The sequence below is a fragment of the Choloepus didactylus genome, chromosome 2 (genome assembly GCF_015220235.1).
Source record: "Choloepus didactylus isolate mChoDid1 chromosome 2, mChoDid1.pri, whole genome shotgun sequence".
Lineage (NCBI taxonomy): Eukaryota > Metazoa > Chordata > Mammalia > Pilosa > Megalonychidae > Choloepus > Choloepus didactylus.
The window spans coordinates 107,671,329-107,691,610 of NC_051308.1; the positions used below are offsets into that span (position 1 = coordinate 107,671,329).

At 41.3% G+C, this 20,282-nt stretch overlaps 1 protein-coding gene across 1 annotated transcript in view; it reads left to right on the plus strand.

The window, feature by feature from the left end:
- Positions 1–845: 845 nt before the first annotated feature.
- FCRL3 (Fc receptor like 3) overlaps positions 846–20,282 on the plus strand; it is an 84,519-nt gene continuing 65,082 nt past the window's right edge. Inside the window, exons 1-7 of the mRNA XM_037807531.1 lie at positions 846–914; positions 1,896–1,916; positions 6,053–6,316; positions 6,565–6,849; positions 7,670–7,957; positions 8,388–8,666; positions 8,962–9,078. Coding sequence (XP_037663459.1) covers positions 884–914; positions 1,896–1,916; positions 6,053–6,316; positions 6,565–6,849; positions 7,670–7,957; positions 8,388–8,666; positions 8,962–9,078 — 1,285 coding nt within the window. The 5' untranslated portion in view covers positions 846–883. The remainder of the gene's footprint in view (positions 915–1,895; positions 1,917–6,052; positions 6,317–6,564; positions 6,850–7,669; positions 7,958–8,387; positions 8,667–8,961; positions 9,079–20,282) is intronic.

A 20,282-nucleotide genomic window follows, 5' to 3' on the forward strand; every position in this document is an offset into this window, starting at 1 on the left:
CTATTAGTAGTGAGATATCATTAGTGTCAAGAATAATGTGTCATTAATGTCTCTGGCATTAAGAGAGGACTATCTTCAATTCTCCTAGCACCTACCTACCAGACAGAAAATTTCAATCAGAAATTGTGCTGGTTTGGATGTATTATGTCCCCCAAAATGTCATGTTCTTTAATGCAATCTTGTGGGGGCTGACATATTAGTGTTGATTATGTTGGAATTTTTGGATTAGGCTGTTTCCATGGAGATGTGACTCACCCAACTGTGGGTAATACCTTTGATTAGATAATTTCCATGGAGATGTGGCCCCTCCCATTCAGCCTGGGTCTTGATTAGTTTATTGGAGCCCTATAAGAGGTCACAAACAGAAGAACCACAGAGCGGCTGCAGCCAAGAGAGACATTTTGAAGATGGCCATTGAAAGTAGAATTTTGATACTCCAGAGTTCATCTGGAAGAAACTAAGAGAATACCCCCAGATGCTTAGAGAGAAACATCCTGGGAGAAAGTAATTTTGAAACACAACCTGGGAGCAAAGAAAGAAGACACCAGCCATGTGCCTTCCCAGACAACAGGGATGTTCCAGACACCATTGGCCATTTTTCTGTGAAGCTACCCTATTGTTGATGCCTTAGCTTGGACACTGTATGGCCTTAGGACTGTAACTTTGTCAACAAATAAACCCCCTTTATAAAAGCCAATCCATTTCTGATGTTTTGCATAATGGTAGCATCAGCAAACCACAACAGACATGTCAGCGCTTTTTAACTTCTTCTTTTACTAATTATACAACACGTATTCTGAAAGGCAGTTTCCATTTCTTGTCCACATGCTCCAGTTGGTGGCTCATGAAAACATCTCTTCTCACATAGCCGGACCAGATCCCCATGCTGCTGCGGTTACTGCTGGTCATGTTTGGTGAGTTTGATAATTTGAGTTAGAACTGGATGAGGTCTCCAGCTCTGGCCAGGCATGAGGTTTTTTACATGAGGTTTTTTACAGAGCCCAAAGACTAGCAGGAAGGCTCAGGCCTCTGCTTCCAGCTCAGGCTTCAGGGGCAGATGAAAAGCCATGCAGAATGGAGAGATCTAGGCTTGAGAAAAATCACATTGCAGCACATCCCAATCCTTAATTTGCCAGGGGTAGGGGGACTGTACTATTTGTTGGTCATGAATTCCTGCTTTGATCTCTTAGATCTCAGAAAGTATTATGATATTTTCGTGAATAAAATCTTCATAATTCCAATGCTTAATACTCCCCTTATTGTCCATGAAAAACCAATTATTAAACCAGTTACCTGTTAGATTTCAGTTCAGAGGATGCATTGAGACCCTTTGCTAATGTTCCTCAGTTGAGCTGTGGGCCATGAGGGAGATGAGGGCTTCTGCTGGGAAATGAGATTTCTTTCTCTACAGTTGGTAGACACTAAATAAATACTTGTTGAGTAAACAGTCGCTAACATAAAATACGACCTGGGAGAGGGATCAATGTAGAGTGAGTTCAACTCATAACCCTCACAGCCCTCATTTCCTGATGACACCTTCTGTGACTTATGACTATGTTATCATGTAGCAGGTGTCTCCTTCTTGAAAAGCAAGGGGCAGAGTGGAGGTGGGGTGGGGGTAGAAAATGAAATGAAGGAGAGAGTCACTAAATGTCCAGCATCCATGGGGCTTGCTCCTGGCAATCTCTTTGGTCAAGGGATGGATTTGCCATTTGCCTTGTGATTGCAAAATGAATGAGAGTTAGTTGTATGTTTGAAGAAGATTGAATTGTTGGTGAATGGGGAATAGGGGAGCAGACAGAAAAGTTTTTGGGCAATTTATCAGAGCAATATAAATTTCTAAATTGTAAGGGCTAATGTTCTGTGCTAACCTCTGACTTTTGTCTCTCTCACAGCCCTGGACAGTGGTCAGTCACGTGAGTCTCCCTTATCTTTGATCTTCTCCTTCTCTGGTTATCAGTCACCAGCCCCTGGAGGGTCCTGTAGAGATAGCCTGTGGAGATAGCCAAGTGTCACTGTTCCCGAGGGCCAACCTGTTCTGAGGTCCGGTAGTCTCTGCCTGCTCAGCTGGGGGAGCAGGCCCTGCCCTACCCAGCCTTCTCCAGGTTGCAGATGTTTGTGTCTTTGTGAAAAGCCCCAGTGGTGGGGAGGGAAATGATGTCTGAAAGAGGTTGTGCAGACTGGACAGAAGGTTGATTTAGGAGAATTTGTTTTCCTGCCCATAGGACTCAATAGTGTCTGGCTGAATGTCCTCACAACTCTGAAAACAGCTATTGTTAGAGGAAAAGCTCAGCACTAAAAAGTTAGTGAACTTGTGTCGTCATTGCTTATTTAGGTCTAGATCAGGGGTCAGCAAACTTTTTCTGTAAAAGGCCAGATAGTTCATATGTTAGGCTTTGTGGGGCTCTGTCATAACTACTCTGTCTTAACTACAGGAAAATTGCTATAGACCATATGTAAATGAATGAGTGTGTCTGTATTTCAAGAATATTTTATTTACAAAAGCAGGCAGCTGACCAGTTCACAGACCATCATTTGCTGACACCTGCTCTAGACCCATTTGTTAGTTCTGATTTTTTTATACATACATTACTTTTCTAAACTTGTACGAATAAAACTAATTTCTTCTCACTCTTCTTGATTTAACGCTGTGCTCAGCCAAGAAAATAAATACATACAGAATCTCCACATGAGAGGGAGAATTTGTCTCTTGCTTGTTCGATGCTAACCCCCAGTGGGAAAGGGCTCTCTTGGGCTCTAAGGAGCTGTGCTGGGATAAGCAGATCACTGTCTCACCTTTTGTGGAGCACGAAGGTCCCGGGATACCTGTTGAGCCCTGGCCTGGAGCTTGTCTCCTCTCTTGTCTCTGGCCCACATAAGGTCCCTGAGCCCTACCCTAGGACACCCATTATTTCACTTCTTGTCTGGGTGGAAATTCGAGGAAACCTCAGTCAATGCTAACATCTGACCATGGATGGAAATCATGCTATTGCGCAGTCTCAGTGTGGCGTGGACAGGCTCCCTTCAGTGACTCGCCCACAACCATTACAGGACAACTGCCACTTTACTTTCCTTTTTTCTTCTGCTTAAAGGCGTCTCAGAAATCGGGGATGCTCCACAGAACTTTGAGATCTTTCTCTTCAAGAAAAGATTAAAGAGAACTTGGTTTAGCATGATGTAGTGAAAAGAGCAGGCGTTATGTAGCTGGAAAGACCCGGATTCAAATTGTGGCTTTGCTATATGTCATCTGTGTAGCCTGGGTGGTCACTTGGCTTCCCAGAAAAAGTCTCCCCAAGTCTCCCGCATTTGGGGAAACCCACTCCCCTACAGCTTGTGAAATGTAGCACCTGAAAATATCTTTTTTTCTCCACCCACTCCCTCAGGGCAGTCTTCTCTCCCATTTCCTCCTTCTAGCCCCACCCACCTACTGCCCTCACCATCTGCGACCTTTCCTTTGCATGCAAATGCCTGAGAAAATAATAGTTTGCCTTCTGCTCTTGTTGCTGTTCTGGTGAAAATATTTTTTATTGGAATTGTTGTGAAAAAAATTCTTCACCTCAATACATCTTGCCCTTAGTTAAATCCTCGTGGTCTCGGTTATTGGCTGTACCCAAGGACCCCTCCATTCACCACCTAAACTTCTCCCTGGTTCCTACCATTGTCCTCCCCAATACAATTCTCTTCTTTTCTCTCTGAGGTCAGCAAGATTTTAATTGGACAATTTTGTAGGTGCAGGCACCCTCAGCCTGATTGTGACTGTTGGGTTCCTCTCGATCAAACCCAGATGCTAGAGGACGAGAAACCCACTGAGGATGAACAAGTCAGCATTAGGGCTTGACCCCTGCCCCTTTAGGGCCTTTGACTCCTTTCACATGATTAAGAGATGGAGTGCACAGATTAAAACCCTCAAGGTTGCAGACATCACCACAATGACAGCCAACATAGGACCAGCTGAACTTCTGCTGAGCTCTCCAAAGTGCTAGGTGGTGGGCATCTGAGTGGTCACAGCAATTCTGGAAGCAAATTATACAAACTCTTACCCAAATCCTATTCTGATCCTTTGGGGCTTCCTGATAGAAACTGTGCACTAACTTATGTACATTCTCTAGGACACTGTTCTCAGGGAATTTGACTCTAAGTCACCTCCCTCCCTTCACGCTCCCCAAGTCTGCCCCATTTCTCAGACTTGAAACCTGTAACTGTGGTTTCTCTTAAAGTACAGCCATGATCACCTTTCATTCTTCCTCAGCCATAATTAACTTCAGCAATAAAGAAATTCCCTCTCAAGACTGTGGATATTAGCTAAGCAGTCCATATATAACAGGCACGGTTCTATGCTTATCTCATAGAATACTTAAAACATCCATATGAGAGATAAGTTTTCTTATTATTCTATTTCATAGATGAGAAACCCAAGTACACAGACAAAAAGTGCTTTATCCAAGATAAACATACTAAGTAGTAGACCTGGATTCAAAACAAGATGATATGGTTCTTAACCACTTGGTATAACATTCTAAGAACTAAAATCAATCAGTAACCCTTGGTGATGAATCACTCTCTCTGGAACTTCACTCCTAGGTCTCTGGGCTTTATATTTCTCTCCCCAGTGGATTCCTCTCTAATGGTTACTGTCAGCTCATCAAGCTGCTCCCACTTGCTGGTCTGCTGTTATGGATTCAGCATCCCCAGTCCCCACTAGTCAGCACCCTGTGGCTCTTTCTCAAGGCAGCCTGTCACTGGACAAGGGGTCTGTGGCCATGGGTAATTCCTTAGAGTTGATCCAAAGTCTCGTTTAGTCAACTGCAGCCCTGAGCCTGTGAGGAGGCCCATCGGGGACCATTCCAATAATCTTCTCTAACCGTGACTCAGAACATTTCCCTTCTATTCCTAACACCATTCTCCCTGGGAGTTCTTCCAGTTTCTGGATGAAGGCTGCCCCAGTGGTTTGTAAGTTGGCTTGATTGCATGTCCTGCAGCATGAGCTGAATCCCCATGGGATCCAGTTTCCAGCTGCACAGAAGGAAAACAATCTTGAATGAATGAATCTAATGGTTTTGGCAACCCACCTTCTCTGCCCTTCTAATTTCATTAAGAATCATTATCATCAGCATTCCATCATTATCAGAAAAGGTTCCTTTCCAATTTCCAACTGGGAAATTTGGTTTTCTACCTGGAACAACTAGCTCCACAACCAAGTTCTGCAAGTCTCTGTAGGTGTTTTATGAGGCACTCCATTTCTTGTTTGACTGACCTCTACTTCCTAACACTACACATCCAAATTATGGCAGTCATGGTACAATTGAATAGTGGTAAAGGGATGATTTTTATTTGAAATATAACTTAGTGCCTCATCTTGAGGTCCAAATTCTGGACTATAATACAGAAGTCACAAACACAGAACACAGCCCAGTACCATAAATCAGTGATGTGTCAGGGCAGAAATTAGAGTGCCAATGACCAATCTAAGAAGTGCAGCCCCTGGTCTTTTGCAATGACTTTTTTCTCACTACAATCATACCCTAGGAACATTGGATTAAAAATAATGTGTCTCATTATACATGGAATGGATGAGAAAAAAATTTCTGAAAGGAGTATTCAAGCAGAAAATCACAAGAATTAAAGATATGGGATCTTATTTCAGTAACTGGCTTATTCTTTAGTTACCTAGGCCATTTGATGGTTTCAACTGGTGAAGCAAGAAGGAGGGCTGAGACTGGAACTTAGACACTGTGCTATGCATGGTGGGGATGAATACATGGAGGGATGGCAAAGTAATGTTCCCATTGAGGCTGGTGATCTCCTGCATGATGCCACTAATGGCTAGAGCTAAGGAGAAGGCATTTTGGTTACCTTGATACTCTTTCCACCTGCAAAAAATGGGATGCAGCCCTGAGTAATTAAGGCATGTGTTGGACCCTCTGTCTTGTCTAACCATGTAGGGGCTGCACCTAACACCATCTCCTGGGAAAGTGCACTGCCTAAGAGCAAGGCAGCAAATCAGACACTTGGGTTCTCTGCAGAAATGGTAAACCCAGTTTCCCTCTTGCAGGCTGGCTGACCCTTCTGGCTCCCTCTTCTGTCTTTGAGGGAGACACAGTGGTTCTGAGATGCCAGAGTGAAGATAATAAAAAAATAATTACCATGTCTTACTACAAGGATGGAAGAGAGTTTTTTTTTTCAAAAAGAGTCTCAAACTTTCCTATCCCGAATGCAGGTTTGAGTGACAGTGGCCAGTATTACTGCACTGCTTCTGGGAAAAATATTTTTCACTCATGGAAAGAAACTTCAAACACAGTAAACATCAAAGTCCAAGGTAGACTTTTTGATTCCTGTGGGGGCTGGAGCTGGTCAGGAACCTGTGGTAGCAGAGCAGGGTGGGTGTCTGTTAAAGAAAAGCTGCCTGCGGGTGAACATGGACAAGAATTTTTGTGGTTTGACCATGCAAGGGAGACATGATGGGTGACATGCATCTTGTTCTTAGTTTCCTATTTTACTGGGGTTGCTTCTTACCAGGTTCCCTGATTCTCACGACTCTGGGGACTGTTGTGATCCTTCTTTTAGAGCTGTTTCCACAACCTGTGCTGAGGGCTAACCCTTCCCGGCCCACAGAGGGGAGACCAGTCACCCTGACCTGTGAGACCCAGCTCCCTCCACAGAGGCCACATGCCCAGCTCCAGTTCTGCTTCTTCAAAGACGGCCAAGTCCTGGGTCCAGGCTGGAGCAGGTCTCCAGAGCTCCAGATGCCCACCAGGTGGAGCAAAGACTTGGTATCTTACTGGTGCAAGGCAGTGGCAGTGATTCAAAAGGTCAGAAAGCAGAGCCTCCCATCCCAGATTCACGTGCAGAGTAAGTATCAATAAGGCTAAGCCTTGGAAAAGAAGAGTGTTGCAGTTGTAGCTTGGACTACTATTCTTTTTGTTTCTTTGTGCAACTCCTGTCCTTGTGGAAAGTGGCATCTGGGCTAGAGAAATTCTCCAAATTGCTCTTGATACCACTCTTCATAAGAATCAAAAATGGATTGAGCTCCCTGTTAACCTTATTTTCTTTATCAGTCAAATAATCAAATATTCACTAATCCCTGACTCTGCCTAGCACTTAGTGAGGTCTCTGCCTCTTGACAGCTTATCTATGGGCATCACAATACACATCGTCTTATTCAAAGACAATGTAGTGCTACAGTATATGGGATTGAATGATGGATCAGAGTAAACAGAGATCAAGGTGAACTGGAGTGTCAGAGGAGGCTTTGGGGTGGAGGGATTGAATTTGTATTGAGACTTAAAATTGAGAATTATGGGAGAATTGCTATTGAGATTGTTATTAGTAATACCTTTTCCAATGCTACCAGAGTCCCTCTTCATTTTGCACAAAAGACGTTTGTCTGCAAAGTGACTTATCCAAAAAAAAAAAAAGGTTTTCTGTCTTGTGGAGTAGATGATCCATCACAGATTCTTCAGTGATGGCTATCCATTAAATTAGCCAGGATCAGGGCCAGGACATGAAAATATTCAATGAAAAGTATAATAAATTCAATACTTCTTCAGGAATACTTATAATGGGTTACATATGCACACCCATATCCTCTCTCCCTGCATTAGAGAGTGAAATCTTTTCCCTGGAGTTTTCCATGGTCAGGGTTCTCACATGTTACCTTAAATCCATCCAGGAGTCCCCGTCTCCAATATAAGCTTAGAGGCCCAGGCCCCTGGGGGGCAGGTGATTGAAGGAGGGAAGCTGATCCTTATCTGCTCAGTGGCTGGGGGCACAGGAAACATCACATTCTCCTGGCACAAAGAGGCCACAGGAACCAGTGTGGGACAGAAGACCCTGCATTCCCTGTCAGCAGAGCTGAAGCTCCTGGCTGTGAAGGAGAGTGATGCCGGGGACTATTACTGTAGAGCTGACAATGGCCTTGATCCTATCCGGAGCAACGTGCTGAATGTCCCTGTGAAAGGTGAGTTCCACTCTCATTCATCTGAGGCAGGAATTCCAAAACTGAGGTTACCGGATCCAGGACTCATGAGGAATTCCCAAGAGCTTCTAAGAATCAGTGCTGTAGAGAACTAACAGAAATCTGAGAATGGATTACCCTTGCAAGTTAAACTTCTGACATTTTGTAGAGCGAAACATAAAGAGGGCTGGAATAGCATAAGGAAAATACGAGATGACGACAAATGACTATGTCTCTAGACAATACCCCAGAATTGATATTTCCCTAAATTTGTAAAACGTTGTTGAGAAAATTACCTCTGAATTTTCTAGTGGGGATGTAAGAATGGGAGGAATAGAGAATGACCAAGGGGTTAGGCCCTTTGTTGAGACCCCATTATGGGAGTTTCTGAGTCTGTTGCAGGAACAAAAATCCTCTCTCATGTCTCTGTCAGTCCCCGTGTCTCGCCCTGTCCTCACCCTCAGGGCTCCCAGGGCTGAGGCTGTGGTGGGGGACGTGGTGGAGCTTCACTGTGAGGCCCAGAGAGGCTCTCCCCCGATCCTGTACTGGTTTTACCATGAAGATGTCACCCTGGAAAACAGCTCGGCCCTCTCTGGAGGAGGAGCCTCCTTCAACCTCTCCCTGACTGCAGAACATTCTGGAAACTACTCCTGTGAGGCTAACAATGGACTGGGGGCCCAGCACAGTGAGGCCGTGCCCCTCAACATCACAGGTGGGTTGGAGGTACCTGGATACAGGAGCAATAAATGTCTCTGTCTAACCAGCCCCCAGGGATACCATAGTAGGGTCTCAGAAGAGAGGAAGTGTCCTAGGTGATGTCTCCTGTGCATGGGGAAGTGGAAAGGCTGATCTCAGTGTCTGGCTGCTGCTCTTCTGCCCACCTTAACTTTAAAAGCATAGACCATACTTCAGTGAATTTTTATTTACTATTCCTGCCTAGTATCCAGAAGGACCCTAGGGCCTGAGCCCTTACTCTCTAAGGCTGAGGCACTGGTTTCTTTCCACAGGATCTGATGGCTACAGAAGAGGCCTTGTCAAAGCAAGAGTTCTTGGGGGGCTGTTTAGTGTCCTTAGTTCCATTGCTGTTGCTCTGCTATTTTATTGCTGGTTCCACAAGATATCAGGTTGGTATCTACTAATTGATTTGTTTTCCCTTTACTGCTATGACTTTTCCATTACTGGTATTGATTGGATTTGCAAAGAAAAGCTTCCAAACACCAATAATTTCTTCCTGTGCTTCTTAATTCTGCAAGCTTCCATCCAGTGGGCAACATACCATAATGCTAATCTTACAATATGTTGCTTGCCCCTGTGTGTAATGTTGAGATTAAAAGCCATTTTAACAAGAATAAAAGTTTCCATGCTGGACTTTTAAAATTAGAAAGTCTATTAAATATCAGTTAATTTCATTAAAACTTTTTATTCTATTACTATATGTACAACTTAACTTTTACTCCCCCCCCAAAATTAATAAATATATTTTAATGCTGTTGATTATATTTACAGTGCTGTTACACTCTCACCAACATCCATTGCCAAAAAAGATTTCCATAGTCCTAAACATGAACTTAATGCCCGATTCTCACACAGTCCCCTGGTAATCTATATTCTAGATTCTTACTCTATGAGTTTGATATACTAATTATTTCATATCAGTGAGATCGCACAATATTTATTCTTTTGTGTCTAGCTTATTTCATTCAACATGATGTCTTCAAGGTTCATCCATGTTGTCCCATGTATCAGAACTTCATTCCTTTTTATGGCTGAGCAATATTCTATTGTATATATGCTCCACATTTTATTTATACCTTCTTCAGTTGATGGACACTTGGGCTCCTTCCACCTTTGAGCAATTGTGAATAATGCTGCTATGAACATTGGTGTCCAAATATCTGCTCCTGCTTTCAATTCTTTTGGCTATATACCTAGATGTGGGATAGCCAGGTCATGATTTGATTCTTAACTTTCTGAGGAACTGCCAAACTGTCTTCCACCAGGAATAAATGAGTGTTCCTATTTCTCCACATCCTCTTCAACACAAGTAATTTTCTGGTGTTTAAGTAGTAGCCATTCGAGTGGGTGTGAAATGGTATCCCTTTGTGGTGTTGATTTGCATTCCCCTGATGGCTAATGATGTTGAGCATCTTTTCATGTGATTTTTTGGCCATTTGTAGATCTTCTGTGGAGAGGTATCTGTTCTAGTTTGCTAATGCTGCCGGAGTGCAAAACACCAGTGATGGATTGGCTTTTATAAAAGGGGTTTATATGGTTACAGAGTTACAGTCTTAAGGCCATAAAGTGTCCAAGATAAGGCATCAACAATCAGGTACCTTCACTGGAGGATGGCCAATGGTGTCCGGAAAACCTCTGTTAGCTGGGAAGGCACTTAGCTGGTGTCTGCTCCAAGGTTCTGGTTTCAAAATGGCTTTCTCCCAGGATGTTCCTCTCCAGGCTGCAGTTCCTCAAAAATGCCACTCTTAGTTGCACTTGGGATATTTGTCCTCTCTCAACTACTTTGGAGCAAGAGTCTGCTTTCAACGGCTGTCTTCAAACTGTCTCTCATCTGCAGCTCCTGCACTTTCTTCAAAGTGTCCCTCTTGGCTGTAGCTCCTCTTCAAAATGTCACTCACAGCTGCACTCAGTTCCCTCTGTCTGTCAGCTCATTTATATGGCTCCACTGATCAAGACCCACCCTGAATGGGTGGGGCCATGCCTCCATGGAAATATCTAATCAGAGTCATCACCCACAGCTGGGTGGGGCACATTCCAAAGAGACGCTCAAAGAATTACAATCTAATCAACACTGATAACATCTGCCCACACAAGATTACATCAAAGATAATGGGGTTTGGGGGACACAATGTAGTCAGACTGGCACAGTATCTATTCAGGTTTTTGCCCATTTTTAAATCGGGTTGTTTGACCTTTTGTGTTAAGTTGAAGGATTCCTTTACATATTCTGGATATGCAGATTCCAAATATTTTCTCCCATTGTGTGCACTGTCATTTTACTTTCATGATAAAGTCCTTTACAGCACAAAATTTTTTAATTTTGAAAAGGTCCCCTTTATCTAGTTTTTCTTCTGTTACTTGTGCTTTGGGCGTAAAGACTAAGAAACCATTGCCTAACCCATGGTCCTGAAGATGCTCCCCTATCTTTCCTTCTAGGAGTTTGAATAGTTCTGGCTTTTATATTTAGGTATTTGATCCATTTTCAGTTGATTTTTGTATGCGCTGTGACAACAGGGTCCTCCCTCTTTTCTTTTCTTTTTTTTTTTGGTTTTGAAAATGAAGATCCAGTTTTCCCAGCTCCATTCATTGAAGAGACTGTTCTTCCCCAATTGAGTGATCTTTGCCACTTATTAATATCAGTTGGCTATAAACATGAGGATTGATTACTGAGCTTTCAATTAGTTTCCATTGGTCTATCTGTCCTTGTGCAAGTACCGAACTCTTTTGATTACTGTGGCTTTGTTATAAGTTTTCATATCAGGAAGTGTGACTCCTCCAACTTAATTCTTCTTTTTAAAGATGGCTTTAACCATTCAGGGCCCCTTACCTTTCCATATAAATCTGATGATTGGCTTTTCCATTTTTATAAAGTTGTTGGTATTTTGATTGGGATTGCATTGAATCTGTAAATCACTTTGGTTAGAATTGGCATCTTAACATTTAGTCTTCTGGTCCATGAACACAGAATATTTTTCCACTTATTTAGGTCTTTGATTTCTTTGAGCAATGTTTTATCGTTTTCTGCGTACAAGTCCTTTCCATCCTTGGTTAGATTTATTCTTAGTATTTGATTCTTTTACTTGCTATTGTAAATGGGAGAAGGTCTCTCTCTCCCCAGGATTGTACTCAGTTATTGTAACACAATGCCACCCTATGTCAGTTAGCTTTTGCTGTTTGACGAATCAGTTGAAACCTTAGTGCCATCAAGCAACAAGCATTGATTTCTAGGCAATACTTTTTCTTTTCTTTTTTCTTTTTTTGCCTTGTGAAGTCCTTTATTCTGGTCTTGAGCAGCATACAAGCATTGTTTGCAAGTTCCTGGCCATTCATAATTTTCCAATTATATATATATATATATATATATATATATATATTTTTTTTTTTCCCATGAAAGTATAACCTCTTTTATTTCATTACCCAAGTACGAGTCTAATTTATGTTTAGTCTCAAAAGTCTTTTAAAATATATTGGTCCTTCAGTATTAATACATAGCTTCAGGGTAATATGTCCTTTTTCAAAAACAGTGTGTTTTATCTTGATTTGCTTAGTTTAGCACTTTTAGGACTCAAAAGAATTTTAAGGAATAGTGAGGAATACTGGGAATGCATTTGCTTTTCCTATTTGATTAATTATCATATCATTTTTGGCATATATGGGTTACATTTAGTAGATGTTAATTCTCTCGAAAGTCACCAGAAGCTTTTAACAGATAGATAATGTAGCTTTCACAGTGCATACATTATTTGCATCAATCTCTCCTAGCTTTGACAATTCTTTGACCTATTCTGAGATACTTGGTAATTTCTATTGCTTTTATATTATCTGGGGTTGTCAGAGAATTTGTGTCTTTGACCCTTAATGACAAATCAAAATGCAGCTTTATTTATTTGTGTACATCTCCCCAGTTGGTCCTATATACTCTAGGCAGTTCTTCTGGACTGAGTTGGGATGGCTTGGGCTGGGTGGTCTAGGCTGGCCTCACTGTCATGTATGGGCCTTCAGCTACAAGGGACCTCTCCTTCATGGCGTCTTATTCTCTAGGAGGCTGTGCCATCCTCCTTCACATGGTGGCAGGAGGATTCCCAGGACCAGCAAGAGAGGGCACACACCTGTGTGCACAAACCTTTCAAAACTTCTGCCACGTCACCTTTGCTGTTGTCCTACTGTCCAAAGAAAGTCACAAGTAAACCACTGCTTCTTAGTTTACATGCACATACCCACACAAGACCATTTTCCTCTAAATTTGCTTATAAAGTTAGGGTGACTAAGAGTAGGCTTTCAATTTCAGGTACAAGTTGGCCATGGCTTTGACCTTCATATATGTGAAATTAACACCATATTTCATGATGAGTTTTACTTAAGTAGTTGACCCATGGGGACCACCTCAAACAATCAAAGATTATCTAATAACAAAAGAAAGTGGGGTCTTGATCCTTTGTTTCCATGAGGGCCCTTGGGCCTCTCCATAGCTTAACTTTTTTTTTTTTTTGTTAATCATTACAGTTTATGTATTTTAGATCCTGTAGGAAGTAAATAGTGGAGTTATAAATCAACCATACAGTAGTCTTGGTCTTTATATCTACCATGTGATCTTTACTGGAAATCTTTATTTCTTCATGTGGTTTCAGTCAATTGTTTAGTGTCCCTTCCTTTCAGCCTGGTTAGGACTGATCTACTGGTGATGAAGTTCCTCAGCTTTTGATTGTCCAGGAATGTTTTCATCTCCCCCTCATTTTTATCTTTCAGGTGTTTGTGAATTCTCCAAGTCTCTGATGGTTATTGACTTCTATTTGTATTCCATTGTGGGCAGAGAATGTTCTTTGAACAAATTCATTTTTATATTTTTTATTTTATTGAGGCTTGTTTTTATGTCCCCACATACAGTCCATTCTGGAGAAAGATCCGTAATCACTAGTGAAGAACATGTGTCCCAGTGACCTAGGATGTAATATTCTATATATGTCTGTTAAAAGTCTCTATATCTCTCTGACATTTCTTTGTTTCTCTGTCAGTAGGGCTCGCTTTAGTATCTGAAGTAGGGCAGGTCTTTTATTAGCAAACTCTCTCAGCATTTGTTTGTCTGTGAAAAATTTAAGCTCTCCCTCAAATTTGAAGGAGAGTTTTGCTGGATAAAGTATTCTTGGTTGGAAATTTTTCTCTCTCAGAATTTTAAATATGTCATGCCACTGCCTTCTCGCCTCCATGGTGGCCACTGAGTAGTCATTACTTAGTCTTATGTTGTTTCCTTTGTATGTGGTGAATTGCTTTTCTCTTGCTGCTTTCAGAACTTGCTCCTTCTCTTCAGTATTTGACAGTCTGATCAGAATATGTCTTGGAGTGGGTTTGTTTGAATTTATTCTATTTGGAGTTTGCTGGGCATTTATGCTTTGTGTATTTATATTGTGCAGAAAGTTTGGGAAGTTTTCCCCAACAATTTCTTTGAATACTCTTTCTAGACCTTTACCCTTCTCTTCCCCTTCTGGGACACCAATGAGTCTTAAATTTGGACTTTTTATTTTATCCATCATATCCCTGAGATCCATTTCGATTTTTTCAATTTTTTCCCCCATTCTTTCTTTCGTTCTTTCATTTTCTGTTCTGTGCTCCTTGAGGAGGTTGAGTGGTTGTTCAACTTCCTCTAATCTTGTATTATGAGTATCCGGAGTCTTTTTAATTTGGCCTACAGTTTCTTTAATTTCCATAAGATCTTCTATTTTTTTATTTACTCTTGCAGTATCTTCTTTATGCTCTTCTAGGGTCTTTTTTATGTCTTTCATATTCTGTGCCATGCTCTTCTTCAAGTCTTTTATATCCCGTGCCATGCTCTCCTTGCCTGTCTGTAGTTCTTTGATTAATTCTGCCAGGAACTGTGTGTCTTCAGATCTTTTGATTTGAGTGGTTGGGTTCAGGTTCTCCATGTCATCTGGTTTTATCATATGCTTTAAGATTTTCTGTTGTTTTTGGCCTCTTGGCATTTGCTTTACTTGATCTTTAATTTGTTAGAATTGCAGCTTGGTGACATACACTTTCTCTAACTAACCAGCAGATGGTGTCCGTGAGTCACTTATTCCCCTCAAGTCAGTTCTCCCCAACTTTGTGGTGTGTGGGGATCTGATTATTTTGGGGTCCAATTGGTGCACCTAATTTGGGTGTGTTGTTGATGCTGTCTGCCCTCAATGACGGGCGTGTGCCTGAGTGGTTAGGGAGGAAGGGCAAGTTTAACAATCAAACCTCCCAGGTGTTCCCAGAGATTTAAGGCTGTTCTCTTCCGCTGACACAAAAGTCCTTGGTATTGGCGTAGGTTCCTTGGGATTTCCGAGCGGTTCCCCTCTCCCTGCTGTGCTTTTCCAGGACCTCTGCTGAGGTGGGGAGGGCCGTACCATGTCACAAGTGAGCGCCAGCCTTCAGGGAAGCCCTGGGCCGCCGGGCTGTGTAGGGGCGTTCCCAGCCCACTTCAAAGATGGTTGAATGGGACGCGTTGACTTCCCCCTTTCTGCACAGCAATGCTCTCCCAGCTCCAGGACAATCAGCCGTGAGTGTATTCAAGGCCACTGTCCATGGACGATATTGTGTCGTGCGAGCAGTGCTGCGGGAAAGACTCCCTGTCAGGCTGGGTTTCTTGTCTCGGTTCTGTGCTGTGCACTCGGCCCTGCGCAGGAGCAGCCCTGCCCGCTGGGGTGACGGCCGCGAGGCTGGGTTTCTCCCCTTTGTTTCTCTGGACCCAAGACAATCAGCAGTGGGTGTGGGAAGGGGTATCCTCCACTCCAGACACCGAGGCGTTAGTCCAGACCGCTCCCGTCTTATCTGCAGCTGTTCCCGGGCTTCTCTCTTTTTTTTTTTTTTTAAAAAAAATGTCAACCCAACATCTCCCCGCCCTGCAGCATGGCCAACGGATCAGCCGACTCACTCACTCGTTTCAGAATGCAGACTCCTGGTTTCACCAAACGCACGTTCCCTGTGGCTTTAGCAGAACTTGTCCGGGGGTGCTACTTTGGAAGTGGTATTCTGGGTCCTTTCTGGTTTTTTATCTAGTGTTTTCCACGGAGGTGTTTTTTTCTCTGTCTCATCTAGTCGCTATCTTAGGTTCCTCCCATAGCTTAACTTTTGAAGAATATATGGACAAGGTGGTGGCTGTTGCCAATGAAAACAGTGTCTCATTTTATTTGTTAATATCACATCCTAGGACAATGAATACCTCTCTACCTACCTAAAAGAAATTACTCATACAGTTCTTCCTAAAGTGGAAAAACATCTTTTAAATTTTTCTTTAAAAATTAGTTGAATAAATAGATAACAAACACATTTGGAAAACATTCAAAGATGCCAAAGAGTTTAGGGTGAAAGGTAATTCTTCTCTCACTCCTGCTTTTTGGCTTTTCAGAGGCTACCACTATTAGCCATATCTTGTGCATTCTTCCAGAGATATTTAAACATATGCAAATATCATTGTAGGGAAATTCTTTGTATTCACACAAATAATAGCATACCATGTACAATATTCTGCACCTAGCTTTTTTTTTTATTAGAGAAGTTGTAGGTTTGCAGAAAAATCATGCATAAAATAGAGCTCCCCCAAATCCCCCTGCACCTAAATTTTTAATCATACATCAACACATATAGAGTGGCAACAACTTTTTAATGGTTGCAGTGTGCTATTTATGGATTTGTAGTCATTATTGTAGTCATTATTTTAGTGGTTCCTTGTTGACGGACATGTAAATTGTCTCAAGTTGTTTTCCATTACAATGTTACAGTGAATATTCTTGTTTAGATGTCATTTCTTACATATGAAAATTTATCTGTAGGATTAATTTCTAGAGGCAAAATTTCTAGATCCAAGGTACATATATTTGTTTGTTTTTACTCTGTATTTTCTTCACAACTTTAAGGTTTAAAAAATATCTATGATTAGCTGTAATCATTTGTTATTACATACCAATAACTTTTTCAATTAAAAATCAATTATGATTTACATACATAGAATTCACCCTATATAGTGTACAGTTGGGTGAGTTCTGACAAATGTATACAGTCACGTAACCACTACTATAATCAAGATAGAGAAGTTTCATCGCTCTAAAAATTTGCACTGTGCCCCTTTATAGTCAACCCCTCCCTCTAACACTGACTCTTGGCATCCACTAATCAATTTTCTGTCCCTATATTGTTGCCTTTATAAGAATATTCAGGAACCATAGAGCGTATAACCTTTTAAGTCTAGCTTATTTCACTTAGCATAATGCATTTGAGGTTCTTTCACGTTACTGTATGTATCAGTTTTTTTTATCATTAAATTTTTTTTATTGCTTTCATCATTGTGTGGATACACCAGAGTTTTTTATTCATTCCTCATTAGAGGAACATATGGATTGTTTGCAGTTGTGGGCAAGAAGGATGAAAACTGCTACAAGCATCTGAGTACAGGTTTTTGCATGAAGGTAGGTTTTCATTTCATTTGGGTAAATACCTGTGCATGGAATTGTTGTGTAATATGAAAATATATGTTTAACTTTATAAGGCACTGCCAAAACTGTTTCCCAAAGTTGCTGTACCACTTTGCATAACCAACCAGTAATGTATAAGAGTTCCAGTTGCTCTGTATTCTCACTCAAACTTGGTATTATCAGTCTGTTTTTCTTTTTTTCAGATATTTTAACAGGTACACAGTAGTATCTCAGTGTTGTTTATTTGCATTTATCTAATGATAAATAATGTTGAACATCTTTTCGTGTGATTTTTGAGGTCATCTGTATATCTTCTTGATGAAGTGTCTGCTCAAATGTTTTGCCCATTTCTTTTTTAGGGTTGCTTATTTTCTTATTTCATTTGGAAAATTCTTTATGTATTATGAATACAAGCCCTCTGTCAGATTTGTGATTTGCAAATATTTTCTCCCAGTCTGTGGGTTGTTTTTTCATTCTCCTAACATGATTGCAAAGTAGAAGTCCTTAATTTTTATGAGGTATAATTTATCAATTTTTTCTTTTATGGATGGTAATTTTGGTGTCATATCTAAGATACAAAGATTTTCTCCCATATTTTGTTCTATAAATTTTATAGTTTTGCATTTTACATTTAGGCCTATAATTCATACAAAGATTTTCTCCCATATTTTGTTCTATAAATTTTATAGTTTTGCATTTTACATTTAGGCCTATAATTCTTTTTGAGTTAATACTTATAAAGAGAATGCATATGGATCTAGGTTTTTATTTATTTATTTTTTCATATTGATATCCATTTTCCCAGTTTCAATTGTTGGAAAGACTAAGAATTCTCCATTGACTTGCCTGTGTGCTTCTGTCTAAAATCAATTGATTACATATGTGAGATCTATTTCTGGACTATTCATTCTTTTCCATTGGTCTGTCTATCTATTCTTTCTCTCAAATATCACATTCCCTTTACAGAATATACATTTCTAATTCGCTAGACATTGCCAAGTATCACTTATATTGGTTGTACCAAATGATACACCCACAAAGCTATGTAAGTTCCTATTTCATAATAGTTCCATAGTATACTATCAGTGTTTGATCTTTGTCTGCCTGTTAATTGAGAAATGTTAATATCTTGTAGTTTTAATTTGTGTTTCTTTTTTGTGAGCTCTCTGTTCATGTCATTTCACCATTTTTCTATTGGATTTTGGTATTCTTCTTAGTGATTTGTAAAGGATCTTTTTATACTAAAAATATTAGCCCGTTGTCTATGATATGAATGAAATAGGTATTTGTGGTGTTTGAAGCTGTATGTATCTCTGAAAAACATGTTCTTAAATCTAATCAATCCCTATGGCATGAACTCATTGTAAGTAGGCTCCTTTATGAGGCTACTTCAGTTAAGGTGATACCCACCTCATTCAGGGTTGGTCTTAATCCTCTTACTAGAGTCCTTTATAAATGAAACAGATACAGAGAGAGAGGAGAAAGCCACAGAAGCAAGAAGACAAAATCAATGAAACCTGGAAGAGAAAGGAGAGACTAGCAGATACTGCCATGTGCTTTGACATGTGACAGAGGAGCCAAGGATTGCCAGCAGCTGGTCTTTGGGAAGAAAGCACTACCTTGATGTTGCCTTCAGATGGACATTTCCCAGGCCCCCAAACCATAAGCTAATAAGTTTGCATTGTTTAAGCCAGAATATTTCATGAAATTTGCTACAGCATCCTAGGAAACTGAAACAGATTTTGGTACCAGAAGAGTGGGGTGCTGCTATTGCAAATACCAGAAATGTGGAAATCGCTTTGGAATTGGGTAATGGGTAGAGGCTGGAAGAATTGTGAGATGCCGGATAGACTAGGCCTAGATTGCTTTGAAGAGACTGTTTATAGAAATATGGAAATTAGAGGTACTTTCAATGAGGTCTTAGAAGAAGGAGATTGTTGTGTTATTGGAAACGGGAGGAAAAAGTGATCTGTTTTAAAGTGCCAGAGAACTTGACAAAATTGAGTTCTGCTGTGGGATGGAGGGCAGAATTTGAGAGTGATGAATGTGGACATACAGCTGAGGAGATTTCCATGCTCATGGTGGAAAGTGCAGCCTGGTGTCTCCTTGCAGATTATAGTAAAATGAGAGGAAAGGGATAAGCTGAGAACTGAACTCTTGGGTACAAAGAAATCAGAAACTGATGGTTGGGAAAATTCTGAGTTCCTGGAAAGTGAGTCCCCAGGGAATAGTGCTCCATGTGAGGATTTGACTGAACATGGATCCAGTCAGCTATTTCAGGAGAAGTCAGGATTGGAGGTGCAGTTATCCAGGAAGGATCTGTGGAAAGTCCTACTGTCTGATGGTTTGAACCCCTGCATACCACATGCAAAACTCACACTTTTTTGTGAGATCTGTATGAAAGGAACCACTGCCAGCCTGGACTAAAAGGGACAGAAAAGGGACAGATTAAAGTAAAAATCACTTCAAAGGCAGAACCGTGGAAGCTGAGGTCTGGGCCAAAGAGCAGGCCCACCTGCGTGTGTGGAAAGGGTGAGTCTGCCCTGGTGCTTGGAGAAGGCAAACCTTCCATTGTTCAGGAAGATTGCTGCCACGCCAGTGTTCTCAGAAGTCGGAGCCTGTGCCTTGGGAATTGTGGGGAGCCTGGCCACCACCCCAATGCTTGAAGAGGGTGGAGCCTTCACCTCAGTGTTTCAGGAGAGCATGGCCATTGCACAAGCCCCTGAAAAGTGTGGGGCTTCCACTCCATCAGGCCCAGAGAACAAGCCATCATTCCACAGATGACTCTCAGACCTTGAAATCTGGAGTATGCTCTGCAGTGTTTTGTAATTGTTTGGGACCATTCACCCCTGTTTTCCTTCCGATTTCTTCCTTCTGGAATGGAAAAAGTTATCCTATGCCTGTCCCTCCATTGCCTATCAGAAGCAGATAACTTGGTCGCTAGGTTTCACAGTCCACAAACAGAAACAGAGGGGAACTGTGTCCCAGGACAGACAACACCCATAATTTATTTTGATGAGACTTAGTGTACTAAGTATTGTTCCTGAAATGACTTAAGTCTTTTGAGATGTTGTGATGGAATGAATGTGTTCCTTAGGTGGAAAGAACATATGTTTTTGGCATCTGGAGGGTGGAGTGTGGTGGTTTGA